The sequence below is a fragment of the Stegostoma tigrinum genome, chromosome 18 (genome assembly GCF_030684315.1).
Source record: "Stegostoma tigrinum isolate sSteTig4 chromosome 18, sSteTig4.hap1, whole genome shotgun sequence".
Classification (NCBI taxonomy): domain Eukaryota; kingdom Metazoa; phylum Chordata; class Chondrichthyes; order Orectolobiformes; family Stegostomatidae; genus Stegostoma; species Stegostoma tigrinum.
The window spans coordinates 6,220,959-6,246,157 of record NC_081371.1 but is presented as its reverse complement, the minus strand read 5'-3'; the positions used below and the strand labels follow the sequence as shown (position 1 = coordinate 6,246,157).

The window sequence follows — 25,199 nt, the reverse complement described above, 5'->3', positions numbered from 1 at the left end:
GACTTTTGAATTGGGTGGCTGTTGAAGATAGATTGAAATGGCTAATCAGGGCATTTACTTGGTATCTTTAAAATACTTGCTGACACCAACTTTCTTTCGAAGGAAAGCAGGCGAAGTCAGTTTAACATGAACGTTTTCTTCAAGCTGTTCAAAATCACCCTACTGCAGCTCTATCAAAGCAGGGACGTCAGAGCGTGCTGAGCAATACCCTTTTTCCTCGTTGGGAGTTAGCTTAAGCAATTAGAAACAATGATACACCAGCCGACACTTTGATAAATATCAAGTAGAATTCTAAGTGTTCCCAGCTGAAAATATGATTAATTGCTGGCTGTATTAAACCTCAGAAATCATTGTACCCTCACGTCCGCTTGTCAATGTAAGCCATCCCATTCCAGGAGACAGAAAACTGCTTCACTCACCTGCGCTACAAAGGGTGCGATCATTGCCCCAATACGAGCCATTGAACTACAAGAGCCTAATCCTAAGGAACGGATAGTCGTAGGATATACCTAGAAAATAACAACAAATACCAATGTATGCAATCTTAAACCAAAAGGTATTTTCATACGCTTAACCTGTGAGTTTAGACCACTGGTAACTTAATAAAAAATTACATAAAAGAATAAATTACCTAAAATTTAGTTTTGGAAGAGATTCAATTTTGATTAGCTTCAAAACAACAATGCAGAGTGACAAAGGCTAACAATGCTGAAGATATTAACAATATAATTTTAAACAGCTAGCAACTAGTCACACAACAGATGCCATTTCACCACTTACAATTACCGGGTGTGTGCGCATTCAAAGTTGACTTTGTCAATTTAGTTTAAAATACAGGTGGCTTAAAGAGCTGAAATTTTCAAATGTATTCCTTACTGAAAAAAATACTCGCAACCATAAAATCCAAAACATAAATTGCCAAAAGAAGTCAATCAGTTAATAAAAACCAAATATTTAGCCCGTATACAACTTCAAAGATGAATAATTGTTTCATAATTCCTTTAAACTATTGTAATGTTGGAAAACCTGCACCACCGCTCCCACACTCCAGTGCGAAAGTGGTTTGGTGTCTTTTGATACTCAGCAATGCATTCTTAATAGTTCTTGATATCTGTGCAAATTGCAACTGAAGCATCACACGGCCTTTTTACAAAACTGCAATTGTTGTTTCCTTTCCATTTCAAAGCAGATTGCCTGTCAAACAATAAAGTGTCGCAGGGGCTTGCTCCTTTTTTTTATTGATTAATTGCAGGCCCATTTATTTCAAAGATAAAGTTCGCTGGACATTTAAATCCTAATCTAAAACATGACAACAGTAGAGTTGTGTATGCATCACGGCATTTGTTCCTTGGATAAAGCACTCCAATGCATGCCAAAACTTACACAATGCTGATTAATACAATAACCAAACTACCTTTGCAACACAGAGCCCTATAATCCATTAGTGCAAACTTATCAACTTAAGAGCCAGCATCTAGTTCCTGAAACTTCAAAACAGCATATTTTGCATTTTAAAAGCCGTTGATCGAAGAATTCTAGAAGTGGGTGGCAGTTTATTTCTGGGGGAAGGGTTTGGGGGTTGACACATGATTCTTGATTGTTTTGTGCTGCTGTGAGCTAGATTGCCTTCAAAATAAAACATGGATCTGATACCACGAAAACAGCATGGGGCCTGAAATGCACACAGATGGGATTGCTGACTGCAGCTCATGACATTCACCCTTATCTTGGAGCCATAAAAATACCTCAAGATGGGAATGGAGGAGGGAGTCCTGGAACTAGATCCTGCCAATAATTTTAATGCCTCCCTCCTCTGTTCCAATGTGGTCTGAAGCTTAAAAATCCAAATCCAGGCCTTAACATCCACACAGCGGGGCAATCGAACCTGACATCAAAACCATAGCAGGTGGAGTCAACTGGCCTAAGTAACTCAAACAAATAATCTTATTGGGACTCTGCGTTGGCCAGGAGTATCAGCAGTGCTCCCCTGAGCACCCATCAAGAGTCCTTCAGCCTCCCTGCTCTGGGCTCTCATCTCAATTCTGGGCACACGGCTGCTGATCTCTTCCAGACCCCAATGTCTGCTGCTACTGCTAGTGGCATCAGTAGTTTAAAAGATTACATGAGTCAGCTTTGCATGGACAGGAAGGAGAGATCACATCCGGAGTGAGACACAGCCGGAGTGAGTAAATACTTCAGGGAATTTGGAGCAGTGTAGGAATTCGGCGCAGAGGGGAAGATGTGCTCTTTTCTTGCTCTGGCAGCTCATAGTTTGTAAGCTACTATTTAAAAACAGGATACATTGAAGCTCAGGATCAGGGGGCCAGCACAAAACAGATGAAATTATAATACATTCATTGGTTGTAAATAGTTGCTAATTTGACTATCTTTCAGATTGAAGGTAAACAGGAAAAATATTTGCAGATTATAAACTAAAGGACTTAGTAGGAAATGTTTAATAAATAATTTAAGACATAAGTAAACAAATTAGAGATGCAGGGTCAGACAGTGTGTTGTAACTACACGGTGCGGAAGCTGGTGGGCCCCATTGTAGTTCATGGTGACCACATCTGTAGTAAACGTTAGTTTAGGAACTCAGGCTCAGAGTAGATGAGCTGGAGTCTGAGCTTCAAACACTGTGACATATTTGGGAGGGGGAGAATTACCTGCATGCCATGTTTCAGGAAAGATGATGAGCAATCTGGTCTTAGCGCCATGGTACAGGGAGCCACTCAAGAGAGAGGGAAAAAAGAGAAATGGAGCTGTAGTTCGGGATAGTATTGTCAGGGAAATAGAGACTGCTCTTTGTGGTCAGGATCAACAGTCGCAAAGGCTGTGTTGCCTGCCTGGTGCATGGGTTCAGGATATCTCATCTGGGCTGCCAAGGAACTTGGAGTGGGAGGGGAAAGATACAGTTGTCGTGGTCCATGTAGGTACCAAATAAAAAGGTAGAAAGAAGATCTGTTGACAGAACATGAGCAGCTACGGGCTAAATTATTAATAATTAGCAATAATTAAAAAGGAGACCAAAAATCTCTGGATTACCACCTGAAAAATGAGTTAATTGGTTCAGGATCAACAAGATTTTAGAGGTAAACATGTGGCTCAAAGATAGGCGTGGGAGAAACAGGTTCGCATTCATGGAACATTTGCACCAGTACTGGATACAGAGGGAACCGTTCTACTGGGACAGGGTCCACCTGAGTAATGCTGCGATCAGAGTCCTGGTGAATTGCATAACTAGGGCTGGAGGTAGAGCTTTAAACTAAATAGTATGGGGGTGGGGAATGGTTTTCAGTTGCATGGAAAATGATAAAATCAAAAGAGGAGTTAGGAAATGCAGGTTAGTGATGCAGCTGATTTTTACCAGAAGGAAAGAAAGAGATAGTACAGAATGTGCAAAAGTTGTATAAAGGAACCATAAAACAGTAGTGAAATTCAATACTAAAACAAAATGAAAGGCTTTGCACCTTAATGCAAGAAGCATTCAGAAGATAGAAGAACAGATGGCACAAATCAAGGAAAATTAATATGATGTAATAGGCATTGCGGAAACGTGGTTACAAAACTGGGAACTTAATATTCAGAGATACGTTTTTGGCCTTTTGCAGAGACAGGAGGGGTGGGAAAGGTGGTGGTGTACCATTATTAATAAGAAATGAAAAAGAGGACCATTGTGAGAAATAATCTAGGCTTGGATGGTGTAGAATCCATTTGGGCAGAGGCAAAAAAAAAATAGCAAGGGAGAAAGGGCATTGGTTGAAGTGCACTGACCCCCAAACAGGAGCCGTTCTGTGGGAAAAGATATACATCACCAAATAATAGAAGTATGTAAAAAGAATAGAGCAATAATTATGGATGACTCTCATTTTCATGTTCATTAGGTTAATCTAATTGGAACAGGTAGCTAAGACAACAAATCCATAGATTGAATTAGGGATTGCTTCCTAGAGCAATATATTATGGAACCAACCAGGAAACAGGTTATTCTGGATAAGGTAGTGGGTAATGAGGCACATTTAATGAAATAACCTCAGAGTGAAAGATCCCCTACGAAACAGTGATCATAATGTGAAGGAGTTTAATATTGAGATTGAGAGTGAGAAACCTGGATTGGAAACAACTGTGTTTAACTTAAATAAACTTATAATGACATGAGGAAAACCTTAGCTAAAGTGAACTGGCCCAAAAGATCAGCAGGAATGGCACTTAGCAAACAGTGGCAGATATTTAAGGAATTAATTCATGACTCTCAGCAAAAATATATCCTAGTAAGGGAGACAAGATTCTAAGAGAGGGATAAACCAAACATGGCTAAGCAAGGAAGCTAAGGAGTGTATTCTCTTGAAAGAAAATGTATATAAGGAGGCAATGTTCAGTGATAGCCCCAAAGACTGAGAAAAATTCAGAGTCCAGTATTGGAGAACTAAAAATATAATAAAAACAGAGAAAATGTAATTGAGGGAAAACTAGCAAGGAATATAAAAACTGACAATAAAAGCTTCTTTAAATACAATAAAAGGAAGAAAGAGGTCAAAGTGAACATAGGCCCCTTAGAAAATTAATTTGGGTGGAGGCTTATAGGTTACGAACAAGTGCCAGAGGAGTTAAGCACATATTTTGCATCATTCTTTACAGTGGAAGATACTTCAAACATCCCATTAATGCTAAAGAATATAGGGGAGGAATTAAGTACTATCACCATCACTAACATATCACCATTAGACAAACTAATGGGGCTAATGGCAAAGAAGTCTCCTGGCCCTGATGGCTGCATCTTAGGATTCTAAAAGAGGTGGGTACAAGTTAGTGGATGCATTGGTTGTAATTTTCCAAAAATAGTTGGATTCTGAACAAGCAGCATTTCAGGGCTCAACCGCTCAGTACCTGCACCCATCGTCCCTTAAAAGTCAAGACCACCACATTGGCAGCTTACAGTATGCCTAGTAATGGACAAGGCAAAATTAGATAACTTGCCAGGACTCTTGTAGCGCAGTATTAGTGTTCCCTATCTATGGACCAGGAGGCCTGGGTTCAAGTCCTATTTAGTCCGGGGTTGGGTAATACCATCTCTGAACAGGTTGATCAGCATAAACTGTGTTCTCAAATCTCTGCCAGGTCCCACTATTTGATTGTGAGTATAAGGGAAGGCTCTAGTTTTAGGAGTAGACAGGCGATTACTCTCCTGTAAATTACAGGAGGAATATGCTGCCCATGTCGACAGTCTGAAATTAAAATGGAACACACTGGAGATACTCAGAAGGTTTGGTTGAATCTGTGAGAGAAAAACAGAGTTAAAATTGCAGGCTGTTGATCTGTCATCAAGTGCTTCTGTTTCTCTCTGATCAGATAGTATCTAGTTTATTTCAAGTTTTAGTCAGCCTTTGCATCAGTGTTGAACAGTCACTTTCTACTTGGCTTTAAAACAAAGGGTTCGATTGTAAATTAGTCGGTTATGAAAACGAAACAGTCATCTTATAGAATCATATGGTTTCCTCTTATTTCCTAACAAACTACACCTATATTAAATTCTCAACCAGGAACAAGGTGAAATGGTACTCATGCCAACCTCACAAACTCTGTTAGACCCAGAGCAAAAGGGAGCGTCTGCAAGAAGAACTTAATTAAGTTTAATACACAATTGTTTATTAGGTTTTGCCCAGGGCTTGGGTTCAGATCATTAATCCAAAAGCTCCCTTACAACTACCAGACTCTTGGTATTTAAATGAAGGTGAAATATACTAAAAATATACACAAGGAGAACCTTTTCCTGCCATTTAACTTGGCAGAAAAATGAATGATGGCAGATAACTCTCAAATTGCATGGAACATGATCAGGTCCAGTCACCTCGCGATCAGTTAAACATTGCAACATGGGCTTGAGGACAAGTTTGGCCGTTCCATTTCCCCAGCAGGGTTAACAACTTTGATTGTAAAGTAGGGAAACTGTATAATTTGTAGTCACATCTCCTGATCTGGGCTCCCTTCACTGGCCCACGCTGCTGAGAATTTATAATGAATTTGCTTTCATTTAGAACCGCACAAAAACTAAATAATTAATCTGGTTTTAAAGAGCCAAGAATTGTTGCAGAAACCAACCAAAATGATGTGATGGCATGCAATAAAGTACTCAGAATGATCAGGGGTACATTCAGCGAGGTTCTTTCTCTAGTTCTGTAGCCTCCTCACAAGACACTGGTCTCTAAACTGAATTGGCATTGCCAATACTCTGAGTCCCTAATGAGCACTTTGTAGAAGCAGTACACCAACGGCAAACTCACAAAGGCCAAATTATTATCTCAAATATGAAATGATAATCTTCAGATGTGCTCTGCCTCCTCTTCCCCATTCAATATAGAATTTTATTTCCCTTGCTGAACTCCAAGTACCAAAGTAAATTAGGAAGTACGGTAACATTAAGCTGACTGCAGGAATGTGACGGGGAAGTATCCATGAGGGAGCAGATTTCAGCAACCATTTCAGGGTTTTGGAATATGGAAAATCATTGATGTTCCAAAATAAGGAGAGATCATTTGGTTTCTTCTTTATAAATGAGCAAATAGGACTGATCACATTTACTCTCTTGGTTCATATACCCTTTATCAATTTTCATCCACCTGTCTAATCTGGTCTTTCACCTCAATTCCTAACCCTAGAAAATAAATTCAACCACCTCAAAGCTCCTCGTGTAAAGACATCTTCCTTGCTCTCTACTCTAAATCTGAAATTTCATACAGTTAGCTAGGTTCCCGCATTATATTCAACTGCAGGAAGCATTCTGTATCTATTGATCCTGTCACACCCTTCTATAGTATTATACAGTTTAAACTTATCACCCCCTAGCCTGTTTTAGTTATGTTCCAACCTACCAAGAGTTTTTTTGCATTTGTTCATACAAGGCAGAATCCCAATGAACATGAGGCAAAAGCAGCCTGGACTTTTGAAGAGAGCAATCTAATTAATCTGACTTGCCCATTCTTTCTCCAAAGCCCTGCAGTCATTTACTTTTCAGGTCTATAGCAAGGAAGGTCTTTGTTGCCTGTTGGGAATTAAAATCCAAATACATTTGAGGGGGTGGAAGGCTTTTTTTTCTGAAGACTATTTGTGATGCTTGCCCAACAATGAAAACATTTTGAGTTCAGTTCTGGAGAATGCCGTCGCCAGATCTGCTGATCAGGGGCAAGAACCGTTGGGCTGCCAATATCTGATGATTGGTTTCAGCTCGGCTTTGGGATTATCACACCCACACCCCAGTTACTTGCACTAAAGTCACTCCAAGCTTGCTTCAGCATCAGGGCTAACACAGAACATTACTGCACTCGAGAGACTGCAGATTTAATTGAACTGCGTAATTAAGCTTATTCTTATAGCAAGAGTACAATGAAAGAACTGCTTGGGGCAAAAAAATATTCTCCCAAAACAACTTCTTAAATTTAACAAGAGGTAACAGTGTTGCCTTGCGTGGTAGGGTCCAATTTCCCATTATATTTGCAATGACGTTCCCTTTATCCTACCTACCTCTGCAGTGTAGATGTAGATGATGGTGAAATTTGCAGACACAAGGGCTCGGAGAACAAAAAGTAAGGTGGTTAACACAGACCTAGGAAAGAAAGGAATGTTTGCATTTATATGTCGTCTTTCAAATTTTCAAGATGCCTCAAAGTGATCTTCTTTTGGCAGCAAAGTACCTTTACCATACAGCAACTTGTGTAACGTGCTAACTTACACATAGCCAAGCCTCACAACCAGCAATGTGGTAATGACCATATCATCCATTTTAAATGATGCCGGCTGGGGAAGTGAAACTTCAGGATGAATGTCAGAGGTAACTGTTCACCTGTGAGCACTTGTCATGGAATCCTTTACGTCCAGCTGAAAGGTCCTTATCTTAATCTTCCATTTGAAAGAGGGTACCTCTTGCTCCTTCAATATTGTGCAATTAAGTATCAACATGTGTTCGATCTTTGAATCGATGGATCCTGCAATTCAGAACATGAACGAACACAAAGCCAAGTGCATAATTTGCTGGTTTGAAGTGGATGCGATCTGATTTTCCACAAGTACTTTGGATGTTTCAGGGGATGTAATCTAATTCTTGCTGCATTGCACGGGCTTAAATATCAGAATTGGCAGCCTCTCAGAAAGAAAACGCCTGCAAAAATGCAACACTGTAGTGTCACCCGAGATTGTGGGCACAAAGCGCTTGAGCATGCCTTGTACTCACAGTCAGTTGGTGAGAGTTTTCGCCACTGAACCATGGCTGACAATGACACATCAGGCAATGATTTACATCAACCAACAGCACATAAACTATCTGCAGCTACAGAGGAGTTAATGCCTTTGCTTGGTGCCGTTTATGGAAAGAGAAATTCTGAACTGGGAAGGCAAATCTGACAAAAATCTTAAATTACAGGAACATGATTTGCTTGGGGAATGAAGCATGTGTCGGAAGAATGTTGTTGGGATTTCATTTCTCCTGTCACAGTACTAATCCTAGAGGCTGGATTTGCAAGCAGCAAAAATCACAAATAAACTCTGATTATGGCTCACTTCTGCAAAAACCATATTGGTTTGCAGACCAGCATGCACACACTGTTTCTGAGTGTGCATTCTCAGACGAGATACGGTCAATGACGTGCCTCCTGTCTTTCTGAAGGATGGCTATTATCCTATTAAGTGGTTCACAAGCTGGATCTTGAGTTTGTAAATCACAGGAGGGGGAGTGAACCAAAAGTACTGTCACAGTCGCAGTTTGCTACGTGCCCTGTGTTTTGGCAAAATCTGTCACAACAACAATTAAGCAGGTCTTAAACTAAACAGCGCGAGAGTTACAAATTAACCTTTCAGCCTGCAGCAGAGATTTCAATATCAAGCAGATTAGGTTTTGAAGAAGAGATAGCTCCAGGAGTAACAAAGGGACAGGTATGGTGAAGAAAAGAATTGGAGGTGAAACATGACTCTAAAAGATGGTGATTGTGGGTAAAGGAGGGGTACACAGAAGGAAGGGAGTATGTTCAAATGATAGCTCAGTGAAAGTAAGAAATATGAGTAAAAGACAGGTGTAATAGTTGGAGAGGTTGGGGGGCAATTACAGTGAAGAAAGTACTCGAGATTACGAGGACTGGTGAAGGACTAGATTCAGGATAAGGGGGGCTGAAATGGTAGGGACAGCTGGATAATGGAGAACATGAAGGTGGAAAATCTGGCAAGAGTGAAACAGATCTAAGTAGATGAAGGGATGATGGAGGATTGACTGGAAGATCCATGGCACATGAAATCATTTTGCAGTACTTTTTTTCTTGACTGTGGAGCTCAATGGATGTCGTAGGAAGAGTTTTCTCACAACAGCCAAGAGATGATGGCTCAGAGCCAGTAGCCAATAGTCACCTTACCTGCTGCTGCAGATGTTGAGGAGGAGGAAGAAAATCCCAGAGGCTGCCATGGTGGCTGCCAAACTGCGACGTCTTCCCAAAGACTCAATAATAAATGGGCTAAATGGAATAACTGAAAGAAAAGAGTTTGAACAATAAGACATGGACAGGAATAATTCAGCACAATTGCCTGCGAGATTTGTTTTCTATTTTAATTCTGCCAAAGGATATGGGTGTCATTGGCAAGGGCAACATTTGGTGTCCATCCTTAATTTCCCCCTGAACTGAATGGCTGGCCAGCTCATCTGACATCAGCCACATTGCTGTGATTCTGGAATCGCATGTAGGCCAGACAAGGTGAGGGTATCAGGTTTTCCTTCTCTAAAAGGCGTTAGTGAATCAGGTGCATTTTACAACAATTGGCCCGCCCTTTCCATTTGAGTAGGCTTTCTTAATTTAGTTAAAATGTCACTATCAGCTGCAATGAGAAACAAACTACAGAGTATTAGCTTAAATCTCTAGATTACTGGGGAGAGAAAACAAAGTTAACGTTTCACGTCCAGTGATCCTCTGAGGAATGATCTGAAACATTAACTCCAATCTCTCTCCACAGATGCTGCCAGACCTGCTGAGCTTTACCAGCAAATTTTATTCTTGTTTCTGATTTCCAGCATTTTTCAGTTTTTCTCCAGAATATTATTTGGTGACAGTGCCATCTTCCTACCGTATCTTCCTTGTGATATTTATAAGCAAATAAACAAAACTCCTGATTAAAAACAACTAACATTTGATGTTGGCTTTACATTGTTTAATTGAGGAATTAACTAAATGCAAATTATGGTCTTCCTTCACTTTGTCCATGAGACAGGCGTCCAGCTTCTCACCCATTTTGCCAGTCATTGCATGGACAGTATTGGTGTGAGACTACTTAAGACCGAAGACATCATCTGTCTCACTGAAAACGACCATTCACTGCCAATTACCTTGAACAAAAAGCTTTTTTTTTAAAAAAAGCAATTTTCACTCTTACAAGAACAATTTAATAAAGCCAAAATTTTCAGCCTGGTGTTGCATTGATCCATTTACTATGATCAGCTGAGCATTAGAGAATCTCAACAGACTGGAAGCAGGCTATTCAGCACACACCAACCCTCTGAACAGCATCCCACTCAGACCCATCCACTATCCTCTCCCTGTAACCCTGCATTTTCCTTTTGTTGTGGGTAACTTAGCATAGCCAACCTGCCTACATTTGGACTGTGGGAGGAGAGCCATGCAGACAAGGGGAGAATGTGCAAACTCCACATAGACCATCACCTAAGGCTAGAATTGAACCTGGGTCTCTGGTGCTGTGAGTCAGCAATGCTAACCACTGAACCACTGTGCCACGATCTGTTTAAAGCCTGCCTAAGAGTTTAACATGGCAAAATGATTTTTCTGAGAGCAAGGCATAGTGGATTTAGGACCTTAAGAAAGTAATTATACATGTCAATGTCGAGACATCAGGGCATCAAAAATCACTTGACAATAATGAAGTATTCTCAAAGTCTAAGGGAGACCTTACAAATGGTAATTCAGTAGCACTTGTGCTAAGTGTTGCTTGAGGGGTAAATGTGACCATTAACCAGGACACAAGGGAAGTTGTCTTATGGAAGTGAGTGTCATCCACCTTATAAAGTTTCATCCAGGAGACAACACCTCTGATGGTGTAGTACTCCTTCAATACTGTGGTTTAGATCTCCTGCCCAAGTTCCCAGAGTGTAACTTAAGACTACACTCTTCAGCCTCAGAGGCATAGGTGTCACCACAACATTAAGGCCGACACCTTAAATCCCTGATGAAAGAATGCAGCCATTTTGCAACATCATGGAAAATACTACTCACAACTTTTCCGATTAAGAACATGTTCTTGTTCCAGATTTTCTCCAAGGGAGGTTGTATCAGTCCTTATAGAGCCAAGTCCAAGAGCGTGGGCACCGTGAAATGATACTGAATAGGTCTTTGTTTCTGAGAATCTCAATGCATCCCGGAGTTTTCAGCAAATTCAAAACTACCAGGAAATTCTAAGTGGTCTTTGATCAATGGCCATCTATTTAACCCAAGTCACTATCTGTTACTTAGTCTGACTAGTGAGGTAGATAAAGGGTTATGCAACTCAATGAGTTGCTGTGTAGTGGCTATAAGCAAAAGAACATGACCAATAAAACACGGGTGGCTAGTAGGCACACTAGAAAGTACAGTGATTGCCGGGTCCATAATGGTAATGCCAGCTTTATAATTGGGTGGCAGTGGTTGGTTGAAAATCTACTTTCATAGTTTTTAAAAAGGGAACACAATACAAATATTTTAAACTATTTAGATGGAGCACAGATGGAGAAAAGGGACCAATTGAACAGTTTGCTCAAGGATCCAGCACAGGCAAGAAAGGCCGAATGGTATCTCACCTATGGTGTCATATCAATTTTGATGTTGGGTTATGAATGTGTGCTTTTGCATATTATATGAATTCAGTTCATTGCAGTAAACACTAGTCTGTGTGTTGGAGACAGTGAATAAAACCAAGGCTTTGCAAGGTGAGAACACTCTTGTAGTTAGGCCAGTACTGTATCACAGGTACATGGCTCTGCAATCTTACTATGGCAATGATCGGGTGTGAGGGACAGCCTGGGTGTACACTGCTAACGCCAACTGTTGGGTCTCATATATCAGAAGAAAGTGATTTCGTTCATTATAACAGGAGCCTTTTTATTAATTTTACTCACACAGGCCACAAGCACCTGCAAGTTGAATCTGATTCTTACCATGTAATCAGTGTACAGTCAGGCCTGGATTTGCTCAATGCCAGAATTAGTCATGAGGAACACACAAAGCTTTCTTTTAATAAAGTGCCTATGGTTCTGAGCAGGAGATAAATTAAAAATATGACAATATTTTAATGAAACTCATTTGATCAGGAAATCTCACTGAGATACAAAGAAGAAACGTATGCTTATAAGTGTTCTTCACAAACCTCGGATGCCTATTTACAGCTAACGTAAGACCTGGATTGCTGCTGCTGTCATCTCGTAACCCTTGTCATTATACACAGAACCTGTTTTCAAATGCAATCCTCAATTAAGTACCTTAAGTGTAATAATTCTATTCTCGTTCAATGGACATGGCTGAATTCCAGTCATATTGCTTTCATAAACTAGTCCTTACAAAATTAAGTAGCATCTCTGGAAGGATAAATGTATCATTTATAATTAGTTAATAGTACTGTTAATTTATGAGGGACTGTCTTTTACCCCAAATCAAGCGATCTGTTTGACACATGGGGCAACAAGTCCAATTCAAACCTTGCTCTCATCAGATACGAAACAGAGAGACACAGGTCACTGGGCAACAGTCAGAAATGGGAACTTTGGCTGATCTTGTCTTTCCTTTTAAAGCAAAGCTCTAAAAGAAATTGTGGCATTATCCAGCTATGATCTGACTGTTTAGCTAATTTTAGTGTAGAACCTAGGATCTACTGAACTGTGCATCAAGGAATAATAGGGTGTGCAAACAAAAATCAAATTGAGACAGGCAATCAGCCACGAATATATTGACTGACAGAGTAGATTCTTGAGTCAGTATCATCTACTTTTGCTCTGGTCTATTGATATTTTTCCAAACAACTTGTTCAAAGACGCCTTTGCAGCAGATGGGACTTGAAACCAGACCTCCCAGCTCATTGGTATGGATACTATCACTGCACTAGAATAGCCCCCATTGCACTGACCCATATTAAAGATGGGAAAGGCATCACACATCATGTCTGCCCTCAGGCCTACGAAGAACTTTTAGTCAACAACCAATCCCCACCAAAGGACCTCATTCCACATCCACCAAAATTATATAGTGTGAAGGCTATGGCAACAGGAAAGGGGGGACAACGTACTTTAGGGGATAGTCCACTGCATTCTATTGGTACACCCCCCTCCACTCACTCAAAATGGTACCCTGGTATTTTCCTGTTCACCTGGCCTCTCTAAATGTAAACCCCTCCAAACCACACCCAACCTGCCCTGGCCGGGATCTTCCTGGTGTTTCAGTGAAAATTCCCAATATGAACCTGAAGACTTTCACTACTTTGTGGTGACTGCTTGTAATCCCAGCAGTGGCCAATATTCTCTCCTGGCGCTGGTAGGACTATAGGGCTGCTTGTCAATGCAGATCCCGTTTCTGAGGGGCAGAATTCCCTTTCTGCATGAAATCAAGCCACCCCTTCACTCTCGAGGAGTACTATCAGATGTCACTCATCACCTGAGCTTGCATACTTAAATGTGGGAATGCAGTTCATTGATGCTTGAGATAAGGAAATTGTCCTAGGAGATTAGATTTATTTTAACATTCTTTCACGGGATGTAAGCATCGCTGGAAAGATCAACATTTGTTGTCCAGCCCTAATTATTGTTGAACTGAAGGGTTTGATGGGCCATTTCAGAGGGAACTGAAGAGTCCACCACTTTGCTGCTGATCACAAATAGGCCAGACCAGCTAAGGATGGCAGATCTCTATCCCTAAAAGAACATTAGTGAAGAGTTGATGTTGGGTCCTCGGTCACGAGCTTTCAAATTCAGATTTTATTAATTTTATTTAAATTCTACCAACCGCCATTGCAGAATCCAAACCACTGTCTCGCGTATTACCCTGCACCTGTGGTCACTCATCCACCTCCCTGTGATGGATGGGGTGAGACCTACACTCCCTGGAGTACAGTACAGTTGGAGTGATCTAATTGAAGCATAGAAAATGGATAGCAGAGTTTCCAGAGCAGATGCAGGGAGGTTGTTTTCCCTTAACCAGGAAGGTCAAAATTGAGGCATGTGTCACAATTTCAGAATGAAGTGTCAATTATTTAGGATTCAGCTGAGAAGGAATCTCTTTGCTCAAAGCATTGAAATGCTAAATACTCCAACCCATAAGGCTACAGCTTCCCACTCATTGAGAATACTAAAGGGAGGGATGAATAGCATTTTGGATACTAATAGAATGAAGGGTTAGAAGGATGGTGGGAGAAGCTAGCATTGAGGTTGAAGTCTGCCCATGATCTTGTTGAATAGTGAAGCAGATTTCAAGAGGCAAATAGCCTGCGCTGCTCCCATTCCTTATGTTATAATGTAGGTTTGAGTGAACATTTTGCTTAGACAATCTATAGTCTATTTTTTTAAAACACCAAGAATTCCACATGGCCTTTTTAACCCCATCACCAGAGGAAGATCTCCACATTTTGTTCTTGTACCAGGAGCTGGCTTGTCATCTCCTCTCTTCTCTTGAGAGTGACAGAGTTCTGCTTATGGCTGAGACAACATTATTTGTCATTATCGACTTACAACTTGAACAGGCCCTTTGGCTCACCATGTCGGTGCTGACCACAATGCCATTCTAAAATAATCCCAGCTAGAATGCACATGGTCTGTGTCCCTCTACTCTCTGTCTGTTCATGTGTCTAAATGCCTCTTAAACATTGCAATTGTTTCTGCTTTTTCCACTTTCTCCTGGCAGTGTGTTCCAGGCACCTACTACCTTGCGTGTAAAAACCTGCCTCACATATTTCCTTGAACTTACCCCATTTCACCTTAAACCTATGTCCCCAAGTATTTGACTGTTCTGCCCCACCTTCCATCTGATCTGTATACTGCTACATCACCTGATATCCTGCCTCAGTATTCACAACACCACTAGTTTTTGTGACATCTGAAATCAGACCACCTGCATTTTCATCCGAATCACGTATATATTACAAACGTCAGAGGTCCCTCTGGAATCCTGTGGAACACCACTAGTCACAGACCTTCAGGCAGAAAAACACCCCTCTACAACTTCCCTCTGTCTTCTATGATCAAGTCAATTTTGTATCCATTTTACCAACTCACTGTGGATCCCATGTGACTTAATCCCCTGAACCAGTTGACATTGTTGGTAGGGACCTTGTCAAATGCTTTAGTAAAGTCCATGTAGGCCACAGCCAGTGCCCTACCCTCATCATCTTTGTTGCTTCCTTAAAAAACTCAATCACATTTGTGAGATAAGACCTCCCCTGCACAAAGTCATGCTGACTAACCTGCTAGGTCCATTGTTTTCCAAATATGAGTAAATCCTGTCCCTGCCCTTTCTCTCACCTGCTGTCTTGCTCCAAATGATTCTCCTTAATCCTAATTGCCAAGGACATTTCATGGCATCTTTTAGACTTCTTAATTTCTTGTTTAAGCTCATTCCTGTTACCTTTATATTCCTCAAGGTCCTTGCCTAATTTCAGTTTCCTAAACATTACATATGTTTCCTTTTTCCTTCTGACTGAACTTTCAGTTTCATTTGTCATCCTGCATTCCCATTTATTGCTATACTTCCATTTCATCCTTACTCATTAAAAATACTAATTCATTCATTAAACATCTGTCTATCACCTCCTTAAATGTATTTTCTGTTCCAGCATCCACTATAGATTCACAACTCTCAGAAAGAATTCCTCCTCAGCTGTGTTTTAAATCTGCTACCCCTTAGTCTAAGAGTATGACATCTCACTCTAGATTGCCGCAGAAGGAGAAAAGTTCTATCTACTTTGTCAATCCTGTTTAGCATCTTATATAACACAATTAGACTTCCCCTCATTCCTCTAAACTGTCGCAAGCATAGGCCTAAATTGCTCAATGTTTCTTTATGAAACAGGCTCTTCTCACAAGAGGAGCAGAATAGGAAAGACATGAAGCGATAACCTTGGTTGTAGAAGTCATGTGGCATTGACGTCCTGTGGGTACACATTGTGATTTGTTTTTCATCAGCCAATTCTGGTGGTAACATTTTTCAGAATTTTTTTTACTTGGCTGTGAGATAGTTCTCTTTTTAATTACATGTCACAGTCTATGCTGAAGGCATTTGAAAGAGGCAGGAAACGGCAATTCTTGAGTTGATCGTGTTCAGATGATAGCACTTTAAGATCATGAAATCCAACAAATTAAATGTAACAAAAAGGATGAATAACAATTAACATTTTAAATGGAGTGATTTTACTTACACATGAATTCTCCTAAAGTGCTGATGACCATGGTCTGGTAGTCTGCAGATTCGAACATCTTACAATGGCAAGTTTCCAAAGTATTAACCGCATCGGATCCTTTGTTAGCTCCCTCACTGCCACAGACTGGGTTGTTTTCCAATAACTCTGAGCTGGTTAGAACCAGTCCATAGTATGCAAATGCTGTTCCCAACCTAGAAGAACCACGAAGGTCGATTACTTCAAACAGGTACCTTCTTTCATCTGGCTGCAGTTCAAGTTATTTCACCAAATAGACTTCAGCATGGTATTTCAGAAAATCTTTACAAAATAGCAATCATCACAGGCCTGATTCAAGTGAACTAGGTCAAGACGTATGATCTCATACTGTTGATCCACTGCTTTTGTGAGTCCATTCAGGCTTTCTTCAAACAGAGTGGCCAAAGATACCAAATATTATTTTTGGTCCAAACTTTGTTGAAACAGTCATTTGATGATACACTCTGTTATTCATACCTAAATTAGCCAAATCTTGTAGCAAGGGTGATACAACCCATAAATTATGAATTGTTACACATTATAGCCTATAGATAACATTCCACCATGAGCTTCTCAAACATGGGATCTCACCCTCAGCCTCTCCACAATTTTCATGAAGTTGCTACCTTTAACTATTCATTTTTCCTAAACAACCTGTTCAGGGATGTTATTACATGCCTCCAGAGCAGGTGGGACTTGAACCTGGGCCTCCCAGTCCAGAGGTAGGGATACTTCCACCGTGACACAAGAAGCCCTACTCAAGGCTCATTGAAAGCTAACTCTAATCATTCACAACACAAACACCCTGTTAAGTGTGTTGATCACTTCAATAAAACATTCCCGTCTAAACAGCAAAGAAAAAAATGTGATCTCAGATGGAGTGTTGTTCTCGGATTTAAAGTGTCAAATTTTAAAAATACTCCTTACTTTTTGTTGCTGGCAGTTTCTTTCTGTTATTTCCATCTTTCATTCCCTCTATTTGATTCTCTCTTTTCCCCAATTTTACATTGAATTCACCCTCCTTCTCAATCTCCCCTCTGATTCTGTCTGAATCTGGTGATCATGTTGGTTAATGAGACATATTATTGTTCACCTAGGTCTCAGATGCCCTGTTACCCTCATTACACCATTATCAATTCAAACTTACAGTAATGGCACAGACTAAATAGATTAAAAGCTTAAAATATTGAGATTAAGTGAATGGTCAAAAAGAAAACACAGATGGAATGCAATGTAGAGAAATATGAGGATATATATTTTGGCATTTGAAAAGAAAAGCAGCACAATTCTTAAGTCACGAGAGGCCAGGAGGTATTGAACTTCAAGAGGAATTGGGTGTTCTTGTTTATGTGTCACTGAAGGTTAACATGTAGGTAAGCAAGCAATTAAGTCGGCAAATAAAAATTTATTACAAGATGATTTGAGTCAAGGTGTTACTGCAATTGAGCATTGATATGACCATACTGTGTATTGTGACATACTTGCCTCAGAGGGGGTGCACTAAAATTGTAACAAATTAATTGCGGGAATGGAAGGAATGTCCTGTGAGGAAAGATTAAATAGACTGGGTTTACATTCTCTGGAGTTTAGAAGATGATTTCATTCAAACTTACAAAATTTCTACAGGACTCGACAGGGAGGATGCAGAAGGGTGTTTCTTTTGGCTGGAGGGTCCAGAACCCGAATCTCAAAATAAACTGCAGGTCATTTGGGACTGACTACAGCTCCACCTTCAATACTATTCTCCCCTCCAGACTGATCTCAAAACTCCGAGACCTAAGTCCCAGCTCTGCCCTCTGCAACTGGATCCTCAGCGTCCTGACCCACGCACTACAGTGAAGATAGACAACTGCACCTCAACCACACAACACTGGAGCCCCCTAAAGAATATGTACTCAGCCCCCTACTGTACTTTCGGTAAACCCATGACTGTATTGCCAAATTCTAAACAAACTGACGACATCACTGTAAACAGGACCGGTATCAAGTAACAATGAGTCAGAATACAGAAAGGAGATAAAGGGTTTGGTGACATGGGGCAATGAAAACAATCTGTCTCTCAATGTTAGCTAAACTGAAGAACTGATTGCAGACTTCATAAAGAAAGAAGGAGAACACACCCCCAACTACATCAACAGAGCGAAGGTTGAGAGAATCAAGTTCCGAAGAGTGACGATAATTGATGATCTGTCCTAGACTTCCCACATTGATGCATCAGTCAAGAAGGCACAGCAATGCCTCAGGCAGGGCAGGAAATTTGGCATGTCAATAACATCCCTCACCAATTTCCACAGATGCACCATTGAAAGTGTACTGTCCGGGTGCCTATCAGCCTGGTATGGCAACTGCCCCAGCCGGGGCCGTAAAACACTACAGAAGGTTGTGTGCACAGTCTAGACCATCACAGAAGTCAACCTTCCATCTGTGGAATCTATTTACACAGCTTGCTGCCGTGGAAAGGCGGCCAAAATCAAAGACCAATTGTACCCTGGTAATGATCTCCTACAACCTCTTCTGCCAGGCAGAAGATACCAAAGCCTGAACATTCACTTAGACGTGCTCAAGAAATGCTTCTTCCCTGCCATTATGAGAGTGATGAATAGACACTCTAACTTCAATTAATGCTGATCTTGTTAATGTTGATCTTACCCAGCGCACATCTGTGCGGTATAACCTGTATGCCTTACTTTGTCCAAGTTATTTTTCACCCTCAGATCTGTAGGCCCTTCCTTACTATGATCTGCCTGTATAGCTCACAAGCAAAGCCTTTCACTGTACTTAGGTACATGTACGATAAAGCAAATCAGTCCATCAGAAGCAATTTCTTCACTTAAAAGATGCTGAACCTTCGGGATTCTCTGCTCACGGGGCCATGGAGGTTCAATCGCTAAGTGCGTTGAAGATGGAGATCGATAGATTTTTACTCTTAAAAAACTCACAGAAACACAAATAAGGACAGGAAATCAGGGTTGAAGTAGAATATCAACCATTATCTCATTGAATGGTGAACAGGCTTAAAAGGCTGAATGGCCTAGTGCTGTTCCTAATTTTAACATTAACCAATATAACCAGCAATACATGTTGCTATGTTCCAGCAAAACACACATTATTGCTAAAACTTGGCAAAAAGCAGGCATATCCGTTACCCCATGGGCCTTTTGAGCAGGACTTGTGTTTGGAGGATGTCATGCCATCAATAGGGAGAACAGGCCCAACTTCCTCAATTTCACCTTGTTAGATCATCCCCCCACACCATGATCTACCTAGTGAGCCTTCTCTGGACTACCCCCAATGACAGTATATCTTTCCTTCGATAAGGGGTTCAAAACTATTCACAGCATTCTAAAAATAGTCTAACTACTGCTTTGCACAGTTTTGACAAGATTTCCCTATTTTTATACTCCTTTCCTCATCTGCGAGCCTTTTCTGATTCATGCACGAAGACCTCAAAATCCCACTGTACTGCTGCTTTCTGCAGTCTTTCTCCATTTAAATAATATTCAGTGCCTCTGTTCTTTCTGATAAAGTGCATAACTACACATTTTCCCAGAGGAGGCTCACTAGGTTGACAATGGATGTGGGGGGATTTTCTTCCAAGGGTGACATTGAGAAGGTTGGGCCTGTTCTCCCTATTGATGGTATGATATCATCCAAACACAAGTGACTGGATAAGCAGGAGTGGCCATGGTGGAAGACAATGGTTGAAATAAATGTTCAGCAAGAGAGGCAACAAGTTAATGAAATCACCTCAATGGGGCTAGAAAGCAACTCTGATCATCAAGATGGCAGCATTCATTTGCTCGATGCTGAAATGTAATTACATGTACCAATTAGGAAGCCAGGAGATATTATGGTCTTTTCAGATCACCCCTCAAGAGCAGGATTGAAAGAGTCTGCAAAGTTACAATCTGAGGGAGCAGGAACAAATGGAATACACCAAGAGGCCTAGATCAGAGGGGAAGGAGCTAAGCGAACAACGTGAGGGGCACAGTTCAGAGTAGGCTGGGCTAATGGAACAGACTGAGGGGAACAGAATTGGATAAGAATTTCCAGGGGCAGCGGACAGAAACACTTTGTTGCCAGGTTAACATTCAGCGGAGAGCCCAGTTTTGAAGGCACGAGAGGAGGAGCACCATGGGAGATGTCTGCTGACACCAGAGATATCAGAAGCAGGACCCATCCCCACCATTGGGGAAGTAACTGGGTGGACCCCTCTCATCACTTCCTCCAATTGACTGGGTACTGGGTGATTACAGTTGACTGAACTCTTTCCACTTGCTCAAGAACCCCACTGACCTCTGGGCTCATCAGAGGGACCCCGAGTCTCCTGGACTAAATTCTTCCCATTTTTACAGCTGAATCTATGTTTTAAACAACAATTTGCCGGACTTGCTAACTGTTTATAGGAAACTGGGAAACCGAGTCAAAGGTCAGGTGGAAGACAGAATTGAGCTAAGGTATCCTGTCTTTCTCAGTTCAAAGATCCAAATCTGACTATGTTGATTAGTCATTGCCAAAGTGAGGTAGGGGAAGAATATCAGATATTTTCAGGGGAACCTGTAGCTCAGAAATATTTAGGAGCAGAGAGAAAAGATTAACTAGAAAAACTTGCCATTGGGTTTTTTAAAAAATAGGAAAGTTAGGGCAGGAAAGAAAAAAAACATCTACACAATGTGTTAGAAGAATATTTACGTGTTTGTTTAAATATTTGGTTGTAGTTTGTAGGTAGACAGCATTTACCAGATGAACCAGGACTGCAGGGTTGTGCGTCTGAATTCTGCACCCAGCAAGTCAGACATTCTTCCCCTGATTTGCTATGGACAAAGAAAGAAATCAAGTCAGTAATTTGGCAAAGTCATCAGTTATCTCCATAAAGTTCACAGACCCATCCAGATGCCTTTTAAATGGTGTAACTGTGCCAGACTCCACCACTTCCTCTGGCAGCTCATTCCATATCCGCGCCATGCTCTGCATGAAAAAGTTGTCCCTTAGGGGCATCTTAAATCTTTCCCCTCTCACTTTAAACCTATGCCCTCTGGTATTGGACTCCCCCACCCTGCAAAAAAAAACATGGCTATTCACCCTATCCATGCCCCTCATGATTTTATAAACCTCGCTTAGGTCACCCCTCGCCCTCCAACACCCCAGGGAAAATAGCCCCAGCCTATTCAACCTTTCCCTACAGCTCAAGCCCACAAAGTTTTTGTCATTACAATTATTCTGTGTAATAGCACTCCCTTAAGCAACAATATTAAAACCCGATGAACTGATATGCAACTGATTGCTTTGCAAGAGTTCACTGAGTGCAAAACAGTTCCATTTTAACTATATCAGAAATATTTCCTTCCTTCTCGTTGAAATTAGTGACAACTTTTTGCAGGCAGACACATCTTCTGAACAGTAGAAATCCATGCCTCTTGTGCAGAATTTCAAGATCATCAGCTACATACGGCTTCAGCTCAGGGTACTGAAACTAAACATAGACACACTCACCCCCAAATCAGTTAGAGAAGACAATACCAAGTTGGTCATGATCAAAAACTTTTCAGCAATTTGCTAAATGTAAATGTTACTAATTCCTCAGAAGCTCAGATAGAAGGAAATCCAGTTTGAAAATGATATTTATAATCGCTGCAATGAATAATGTAACAACTTTAACCAATCTTCATTAGCAGCCTTTAGGAATTGAGTATACAACAAAACAGAATCCCAAGAAAATTATCTCACCGAGTATTTCTATTGAACCCACTAACTTTAACTCGAGTATAGAGATTCAATCATTGTGGGAGGCTCCTAGAGCATAACAACGTCAGCTCTTTGCTAGAATAGTCTAAGATTATCCATTTTTACCTTTTGATCTTGTGGAATCATTAATTGTTTTTCTACTACACACACATTTCATAAGATGTCCCACTAATCCACTGACTTCCTGGCTGCAATTTATGCCAAGTCTATTTGGACCAGACACCATATTATCAGCCTGAACTTGAAGAGAAATGAAACATGGAGACTACCCTTTTAAAAAGTGGGAAACTGCTAACTTTTGATGCATCCTAAAAAGGATTTCCCCCTTAAAGCTCTGATTTTAACATATAATTCTGGATGATGTATCAGTGCAGCCTTCTTCAACTAATTTGAATTTACTTGCCATGAAAATGAATGTTTCTTTTCGACTTACTGTTTCAGACTCCATCAAAGAGCCCTGAGGGAGGGAGGATCGATTCATTCTTGCAATGTAATTCAGGGTCTTGGTGGCAAACTGAGAGTTCCCCACAGACACATTGTATCGGGCTGATTCTGGAATACACTGGGAAAAGAGAGAGATGATGGAATTTCAGCACAACAGATATGCAATGAATGGGTAGCCACTGGGAGAACGAATGGTGTGTTGATGAGATGATGCATAATTGCTGGCTTAATGGATGGACAATGAGATAGATGGCAGCAAGTGTAACAATCAATGGGGTGAAATATGAAATAAATGAGGGCAACAATCTATTACGGAACTTAAAGTGTATATAGATATTTCTTTGGCCAACAAGATAGTGTATGAACACTTTTAGCAACTCTGAAGGGGGAGCAAATCATGAGGAGGGAAACAGAAAACATGCCAAGAAATAGTACTACAGAGAGCCAAGGTATGAGATGAGATTGTTGGTCATCAATCAAGGAGACTGTGATTGAATTTTGACAAAAACAGAAACACAAAGGCAAAGGTGAAGCAGGTATGGATGGAGCTGGCGTGGAAATGCCAGATCAGGAGAGGACTACTTTGTAACAGAAATTAATACAGACACATCCAACTAATGTCAGTAATTCTCCGTTCACTAACAGGTCACTGCAGATTAATTCCCACTCAAAATCATGTCACTACTTTTCATGAATATTTTGACAAAAATTTACCGTCTGTTGTGCAACTGCGATAGTATTTTGTACATAACACCTTGCGTTTGCTTGCAGCAGTTTTTGTTAAAAAGCAATTGAACACACCTAAAATATAAAGTATGTTTTAATCAGTTCGCGTCAATCCCTTCTACTGTTACAACTGATTATCTTATTTCATTTCCAACAGAAATATCAAAGAAATGCTACACCCAGGCTGCAAACACACTCATTCTTTGTTCCCTAAACGGAGGCATAATTTTGGATTCATTTGGTGAGTTCCAGCTATTTCTGTAATGACTAGAAATTTCTGTGAAATTTCAGATAATTCACTGGGTATTCCCGTTTGAATTCTGTGGTGAACTACTCATAGAATCCATACAGTGTGGAAGCAGGCCATTCTGTCCATCTGATCCACAGTGACCTTCCGAACAGCATCCTGCCCAGACCCACCCCCTTACCCTAACCCTGTAACCCTGCATTTCCATTGGCTAATCCACCTAGCCTGCATGTCCCTGGACACGATGGCAAATATACTGCTGCCAATCCACTGAACTTGCACATGTTTGGACTTGAGGGTGGAAACCGGAGCACTCAGAGGAAACCCAGGCAGACATGTAGAGAATGTCCACAGACACTTTTGTCTGAGGGTGAGGCCAAACCCAGGTCCCTGGCTCTGTGAGGCAGCAGTGCTAACCACCGAGCCACTGTGCCGCTCCAGTAGAGTGGTTTGCACTTGTTTATATTTTCCAATACATCCAAATGCTGAGGAACTCGCCAATGAATGTTCTTCATGGAGACTCAAACAAAATACAAAAAGCCACAATTTAAATTCACCAAAGGATTATGCCTCTTTCAATTGCACTGTTGCTACAAGTACTAATATCAGTTCCCTGCTCACTTGCTTGATCACTGTTCTTTTCCTTTATAAATAGTTAACATAACAATGATTAAGACTGGGTAGTAAGAACTGCAGATGCTGGAGTCTGAGATAACAAGGGGTGGAGCTGGAGGAAGACAGCAGGTCAGGCAGCATCAGAGATGCAGGAAAGTTGCATTCTTCATTTCTGAAGAAGGGTCCTGACCTGAAACATCAAATTTCCTGCTCCTCTGATGCTCCATCCATACCTGAAAGGGCCTGGATGATCAAAACTTTTACTGTTCAGCAGTGAATGGAGATTTTTTCAATTATTTTTTAATAAATTCAACTGTCACTGTAGGGTTCACTGCTTCCATACAGTGTAGAATGGATAAATGAGCATCAAAATGACATTCCTTGATACAGGGGGAAGGTATGCCAGACCAAGAAGATGTTTAGGTGAAGAATGCAAAGTGTGTGAGGGGAGAACACAAGAATATAAGAAATAGGAGCAGGAGTAGTCTATCTGGCCCATTGAGCCTGTTCCTCCATTCAATAAGAACGTGGCTGATCTTTGCACGGTCTCAGCTCCACTTACCCACCCACTCCCCATTACTCTTAGTTTCATTATTGTTCAAAAATCTACCTTTGCCTTAAAAACATTAAATAAGGTAGCCTCAGTTGCTTCACAGGACAGGGATGTCCACAGATTCACAACCCTTTGGATGAAGGATTTCTTTTTCAGCTCAGTCTTGAGAGGAGAAAGGATGTGAATGCGAGACCTGTAGGCCCTTCATCTTGTTTTTTACATTTGGCCCTTTTAAACAGCTGATCTCCACAGCAAGTTGCCCACAGTGGCTCTCTCTGTATGTTTTCCAAGGTTGGCTAACCTGACGTATTGTTGGTACGCTCCAATTCTGTGGTAATGAAGATGTCTCCTCTGGAGCCAGTATTTCCCAATGCAGGGGTGCAAAGCCAGGAATTCTCCCAGCTCCCACTGTCTACGTCAAGGATAAAAATACAATGTCAC

At 40.9% G+C, this 25,199-nt stretch overlaps 1 protein-coding gene across 4 annotated transcripts in view; it reads right to left on the bottom strand.

Moving 5' to 3' along the window:
- Positions 1–25,199, bottom strand: part of svopl (SVOP-like) — a 119,716-nt gene that overhangs the window by 3,552 nt on the left and 90,965 nt on the right. For all 4 annotated transcript variants that reach the window (XM_048548535.2, XM_048548536.1, XM_048548537.1 and 1 more), the window contains 6 exons: positions 22,607–22,735; positions 21,169–21,242; positions 16,411–16,604; positions 9,393–9,504; positions 7,519–7,600; positions 420–509 (listed from right to left, as the gene is read on the bottom strand). In XM_048548535.2, coding sequence (XP_048404492.1) covers positions 420–509; positions 7,519–7,600; positions 9,393–9,504; positions 16,411–16,604; positions 21,169–21,242; positions 22,607–22,735 — 681 coding nt within the window. The remainder of the gene's footprint in view (positions 1–419; positions 510–7,518; positions 7,601–9,392; positions 9,505–16,410; positions 16,605–21,168; positions 21,243–22,606; positions 22,736–25,199) is intronic.